At 35.8% G+C, this 6,846-nt stretch overlaps 2 protein-coding genes across 2 annotated transcripts in view; both read right to left on the reverse strand.

Annotated features, from left to right (window-relative positions):
• LOC107481963 (uncharacterized) overlaps positions 1-2,099 on the reverse strand; it is a 2,665-nt gene extending 566 nt beyond the window's left edge. The window contains exons 1-3 of the mRNA XM_021137078.1: positions 729-2,099; positions 548-683; positions 29-463 (exon numbers count right to left, since the gene is read on the reverse strand). Coding sequence (XP_020992737.1) covers positions 29-463; positions 548-683; positions 729-2,099 — 1,942 coding nt within the window. The remainder of the gene's footprint in view (positions 1-28; positions 464-547; positions 684-728) is intronic.
• A 2,513-nt stretch (positions 2,100-4,612) lies between these two features.
• LOC107481962 (putative F-box/kelch-repeat protein At1g12870) lies at positions 4,613-6,446 on the reverse strand. Its single transcript, XM_016102318.3, has 2 exons — positions 6,349-6,446; positions 4,613-5,757 (listed from the first exon to the last, which is right to left on the reverse strand). The coding sequence occupies exon 2, from the start codon at positions 5,728-5,730 to the stop codon at positions 4,624-4,626; it is 1,107 nt and encodes a 368-aa protein (XP_015957804.1). The 5' UTR covers positions 5,731-5,757; positions 6,349-6,446; the 3' UTR covers positions 4,613-4,623.
• Positions 6,447-6,846: the final 400 nt, after the last annotated feature.

The raw sequence follows: 6,846 nt of genomic DNA on the forward strand, positions 1-6,846 counted from the left end.
AGGTATTGACTGAATTGTTGTCCAGTACCCATCTGAGCCTCGGCCTCCCTACCCTTACGGACAAATAGCTCAGCTAGCCTTCCGTATGTGGCCTTCACCAGCGAGCAAATAGGGAGGTTTCTAACCCCCTTCAGGATTGAGTTGACACATTCCGAAATATTGGTCGTCATGTGCCCGAATCTCCGACCCTCATCACAGTACTGTGTCCACAACGAATACTCGATTCGGTTCGCCCAGTCACACATTGCCGGATTCTCAGAGCGCAGAATGTCAAACCAGTACTCGAACTCCACCTCGGTCTTGGCATATGCGGCGTTAACAAGAAGCCTCCGGGCATCTTTTCCCTTGAACGTCAAGGCAAAATTCGCTGCAACGTGTCGAATGCAGAACGCCCGGTACGCAGTAGGGGGTAGCCATCCCCCATCCGGAGCCTCGAGGGCTGCCTTGATGCCGTTATGCCTATCTGAAATAACTAACAGACCCGGCTAAGGTGTCACGTGCTCACGGAGGTAGGAAAGAAAGAAAGACCATGACTCAGCATTCTCACCCTCAACTAGTGCAAATGCCACGGGGAGGATGTTCGAGTTTCTGTCCTGTGCAATGGCGACTAGCAGTGTTCCCCCATACTTCCCATATAAATGGGTGCCATCAATACTCACCAAAGGCTTGCAATTACGGAATGCCTGGATACAAGGGGGGAAAGTCCAGAACAGCCTATGAAAATAAACCTGAGACTCGTCAACCTGTCCCCCAACTCGAACAGGGCAAGTCCTGAGGACGGCTACAGTGCCAGGCATCGTCAGCTGAACTCCTAAAACCCACCTAGGGAGCTCATTGTACGACTCGTCCCAGTCCCCATATATGACGGCAACGGCCTTCTGCTTCGCCATCCATACCCTCCTGTACGTAGGCCTGAACCCAAAGTGTGCGGCCGTGGCATTTTGAAGCACCTTGATGTTCACAGCTGCATCAGCCCTAACCATCGGCATAATGAAGGTGGATATGACATGGTAGTCCAGACTCCTATGGTCGCTGGAGATGGAGCTGGCAAGACATGTATGTGGTCCGTTGTATCGCTTCACTTCCCAGATACCCTTCCGCTGTCGAAGACTCAACCGAATTAGCCATGTGCACCCATTCCCAAACTCAGAACACTTTCCCACATACCTGCGGTAGTCAGACTCAACGACCTTGTACTGGACCCCTCGGCGGATACTGTACGTCTTCACACTCAACAGCGCCTCATCTTTATCCTGAAATTGTTGGCCAACCTGGAACTCGTTCATACCGGCAGACCCCTCAGTATCTCTAGCACCAAATCCTGAGGCCTGCAGAGCATTGTCGTCCTGCCGCATGGCATCCAGGTCCAATGAGGAAAAATGGGGTGGATACTGCTGTGTGCCAGAACTACATCCACCTGTAGCCCTTGTCGGAACAGTAGTTCCAACATCATCGCCGCTTTCATCAGCGATCATATCCGGCTCCACCTCATCGTCATCTGGATCATCAAACAAACCATCACCAACACCAGCCGGTGTGGGACAATGTACCTCGGTGGGAATATGTTCCCCATACCGAACCTCTTCTCCAACATTGCCGCTCAGATCAACGGCAAACGAAGGGGACGCAACAGCCTGCATCGGTGGCTCATACACAGGAGCAGAGGATGAAGCAACAGCAGGTCTCGAGCTCGAGCCGGCAACCGCGGCTATAGTATTGGCATTCCGGTTCGAACCACCCGAGCTAGATACCACATCAACCAACTTTGCCAACAGCTCTGGTGTCCTTACCTCGGGAAACTGCCTACGAGAAAGAAACATAACCTGCAAGTCCTCGTCACTATCGATTGTGAAACAATCAAACTTCACGGTGTCATGGAGCACTGCTGTTGGAATGCGGTAGAAAAACTTCTTGACCCTTTTAACTCCTTCAAGACCAAGCTTCTCCAGCACAGAGCTAACAAGAGCATCGTAGGTGGTTGTTGGCGTCACGATAATACATAGGGGATCCTTATCAGTGAACTTCACGCCGGACCGAGTTTTTCTCTTAATCGACCCTCTGTAGTGTACCAGAACTAGAAAACTCTCCTCACTAGCCATCTCCCCTCTTTGTTGAGAGCAACATGAGTTCACAGCATATATATACAGCCCTGGCTCGCACTATATATATATAATTCGAATCTATATGTTTCGAATTATGTAGTATCACAACCTAACCTAGTAATTCGAATTAACTAAATTCGAATTAGTTAAGTGTAATTCGAAACAACTTGTTTCGAATTACTTATTAATGTGTCCTTCCTAGTAATTCGAATTACTTTAGTTTGTTACTTGCTAGTAATTCGAATCATATCAATTCGAATTACATGTAAGTATAATTCGAATCATATTGATTCGAATTATATAGTAATTCGTCCTGGTTGATTCATGTATGGATTTTTGAATTGGCTGATTTGGGTAATTTTGAGCTCTCCTTGGCTCATTTGGGTTTTTTACCCCAAATATTATATACCAACTTTTACACATTGTTTAGATATATGATGGAAAAAAAAAGAATAGAAAACGGAAGAAAAGAAAATGAGAAGAAAGAAAATAAAAAAATAAATAAATTTATTTGTGTGTTGTTTAGATTAAGGAAAATGAATAGAAAAGGATAAAAAAAAATTTTTTATTTGGATGGAAAAAAAATAAGAAAAAAAAATTATAATAGAATAAAATTATATTAATATCTTTATGACCTTATTTGTATTATATATAAATTATAATTTATTAATATATTTAAATTATTTTTTTAAAAAAAAATAATCATCCAAATTAGTTTTCAAAATTTTAATATATTATCTTTATTAACAAAAAATATTTTTTTAAAACTAAAGAATAAGAGAGATGTATTTTGAGATTTCAAAAAGAATAAATTTAAAAATTTTATTATCTCTATTAAATAAAGGATAAAATTATAATTTTGGTTGTTGACATCTTTTTATCCCTTTTCATTTCATATATGAAGAAAAAATAATTAGATGGACTTCACATCACTTTTTTTTTCATTTTTTTCTTAAATGAAACAACAAAAAATTTAATTTTTTATTTATTTATTTTTTCTACATTTTTTTTCCACTCATATTCTTTCAAACTACTAAACAATATAGTCGGCCTAAAAATACCCCTCTAAAAGACACGTTAGACCATAAAAAAAAAAAACAATTTTGTTTGGATCGTTGCAAGTAAACCCGTCCGTGACCGTAGAAAAAAGCGTGGAGAGTTCGGTGGAGACTGGGCTTCAAGTGGTGCAGGTTGCCTATTATGGGATGTGTCGGTGGACATTGTGGGAGGTTCTTATTATTGAGGCTTGTGCTTCTCTTCATGAGAGTGAAAGAATTAATCTCTACATATAAATAATTTTACTATACAAATTTTATAAATTTTTTAATTAATATTACATTCAAATACGTTTATTATATACGTATGTTTCATGCACCTCTAACAAATTTTTAACTCAATTAATACGCGTATATATAATTTCATTTGTTTTAAAAGATTTCATTTTCTTTTTCGAATTTTTTGTCTTCTCTCTTCGATCTCTTTCGTGAGTTTCTCTCTACCTTCTCCTTCGTCGTTTATGTGCATTTCTTTCTGCTTTCTCCTTCTTCATTTACGTGTTTTTCTCTTTCTGTTTTCTTTTTTTGTTATTCTCTATTTTCATTGTTTTTTGACATCAAGCTCTGAAATCGTTTTTGAAGATAATAGATGATTCAACTTCAGATTGTCAGATGAATCAAAGCGAAGTAAATTTTGAAACTGAATGCAATAAAGTTCCAGAGGTGTGATTTAGTTTTAGTTAATAATTGAATCTGAATTTAAATCCAGTTAATAGGTTTTTATTGTGTAGCTAAATAATGCGTGAACCTTGCCATGTGAAATTTGCTGTTAATTCTTCCTTGTTTGAATTGAATCTAATGTACTAGTTCTGATTAGAATTAATATAAATTTGTCCATTTTACATCAGATGTTCGAGTGTAGATCAGGAATATTTGGGTGTATTTACAGTTTATGACTTTTTATCTATATTGTTAAAATTAGTTTCAAAATAACATATATTATTTATTAAAACAACAATTTACTTTAAATATTTTATACAATTGAAAAAGACATTAAAAATATTTAGTAATATTAGTTTGTACTTTAATATTAATAAAATATAAAAATATGATTATAATTTTTTACAAAAAACTTTATATTTAATATATATATCATGTATGTCTTCTTGTCTTAAAAAAAATTGAAATTAGATTGTTTGTGTGTCTTATTTTATATTTCTTATTCGTCAATATCCATGCTTAGTAAATTTTACTTAATTAGTATGGGAATAATTGAATAATATTAAAAATAATAAATATGTAACTATAAATATTATATTAATTATATATATATAATTATTAATATTAATATTAAATTAAATTAAATAATTTTATTTTATTGTCATTTTGATATTATATTTAAATTAAATAACATTTTGTATTTATAACATACCAAAAGCTAATCTTTAAACAATAATACATTAACTAAAATTTGTTTGGTAACACCAAATAGAATCAAACTAGCAATGCAAAAGGAAAATAATTAACTAAAACCGGATGAGACTATTTGTGTGCAAGAAAATTGTATGACGAGCAACATCATCTATCTTTAACATTCTGCACTCTCCTTTGTTCACATTGTAAGCCACAACCACATTCCTAGCACCAACATACACACTTAGCACCAAAACTTCTAAATCCAACCAAGTTAGAGGAACACAAAAATTTCCTCTTAATAATGAAATTTCACTAGAGAATCTTATACTCTTGATCAAAATCCATTCATTTATATGCAAATCATTGAGCTTCCAAACCTTCATTTCCACATCCTTACCACAATTCATACAACAAATTTCCTTCCCCATCTGCACAAGTGTCCAGTACTGGCCATGACATTCTCCAGGAACCTTTAAATGATAAGCAGTTTCATGACAGAGATCCATGGCGAAAACGGAAGGGTCCGTAATCCAAGACGAGTTAGTCCAGTAAACAACACCATTAACAGATAAAGATTGTACAAATGATAAATATGATGCAGGGTCACATAATTTGGGTGCATTGTTACTGATTTTCCTCCAATGCATTTCCTTGCCTAATGTTAGAACATACCAATTATACATTCCAATTAATGCGTCTCTTCCAAGTCTAATAACTTTGATCTCACCAGTGGATGAAACTCTTGAAATGTTGCTGCAATGGCTACTAATCATGCATGTTGATTTGAGACTTGGGAGTTTCAATATCTGCATTGTTACAGGGTTTGCAACATAAAAATCCATAACAGAACCTGATGATTTGTTGAACAATAACACACCATCTGAACTGCCACTTATCCTTCCATGAAATTTGGTACCTAAATCTGTTTCTTCAAGTTTCAAGTCCCTTGCATTAATGGATTGCACCTTGTTAGTGTCTTGGATGAGGAATTCACACTCAGAAAGATGAGTGAGTAGGTGTGAGTTGATGAAACATTGTGATTCTGATATTTCACCCCATTTTCTGCTAACATTGCTTGCAGAATTGTGCAGAAACTGCGCCGGCAGCCGCAGAAGAATGCCGACCACTACGTCGTTGGGAAGAGAATCAAGAGATGATGAATCCTCTCCACTTTCAGAACAAGAAGAAACTATTGCTGAGATTCTACTTTGAGCCATGTCCTCTCAAACAAATATGCTTGAAGCCTTCAAAAATATTAACAATTAATAGTGAATACACTTAATTATTAATTCTCACCCGGAAAATAAACTCAAGAATTAAGATATAGCATCAACTAGTTCAAGTTTTCTTGATTTTCTGGCAAGAGTTTTAACTATATATATGTGTGTGTGTGATTTGCTACAATGCACAGAACATACAACAAAAACCATGGCTACAAGTAAACTCGGAGAATCCTTTTGACTTTCCTACTTTTGTTCCTTTACCTTCTTTACTCACTCTTAAAGCAGTGAGAATCTGACACAAGCTAAGAATGAGGGTACATGTTCAAAGTATGCTTCTAAATATAATCAAACGTTGAACATGTTAATGTATTTTCCTCCAAGTCAAGTAATAATAATTTCTTTGCCCTTCTAGCACGTTCCTAGTTGCATTGGAATATATATTGAGTATGAAATCAAGCGTATTACTATTGATGAATACAGAATATATTCTGCAGCCACCTAAAGTCAAATCATCAATTGAATCTAAAACATACTTTTATTTAACGATAAGCGAGATAATCAATATTACTGTTGTAATAATGATCTATTGAGAGTTCTTACACTTCTATTTACCAAATGCATATACAAATAGATGATGTATTACATATAAATAGTTACATTCTGCTATTGAGGCATAAATTTTTGGACAGTAACTAAAGCTCAGAATTAGTACCTGCTTAAGAATGTTAATTTTTGTTTTGGAAGCAATTCAAGATTTATAAAGAAAACAAATGCAATTAGAATGTTGCTTTGCTTCACATGTTGGTGCTTTAAGATGTACTTTAAGGAAAAAAGGAGGTTAGTGAGATTCTGATGAGGGCAAAATTTGGCAGCTATATATATTAAAAGCTAAAGAATTAGCATAATCATATAATATAAGAGCATCAAGCCTTCAATAACCTTGAACCTTCATCATCAAGTAATGATAGTGGGGGTGTAAAAGGCAACATCTAACAATTCACATTTCAGCAAAATATATATTAAAGAAATGCAGTTACATGCACTTAATGACTTAATTGGAAAGTGAAACGACTACAAAGATTTGTGTGCTCCACTTCTATACTTTTCCAA

This window comes from Arachis duranensis, chromosome 3, assembly GCF_000817695.3.
Source record: "Arachis duranensis cultivar V14167 chromosome 3, aradu.V14167.gnm2.J7QH, whole genome shotgun sequence".
Classification (NCBI taxonomy): domain Eukaryota; kingdom Viridiplantae; phylum Streptophyta; class Magnoliopsida; order Fabales; family Fabaceae; genus Arachis; species Arachis duranensis.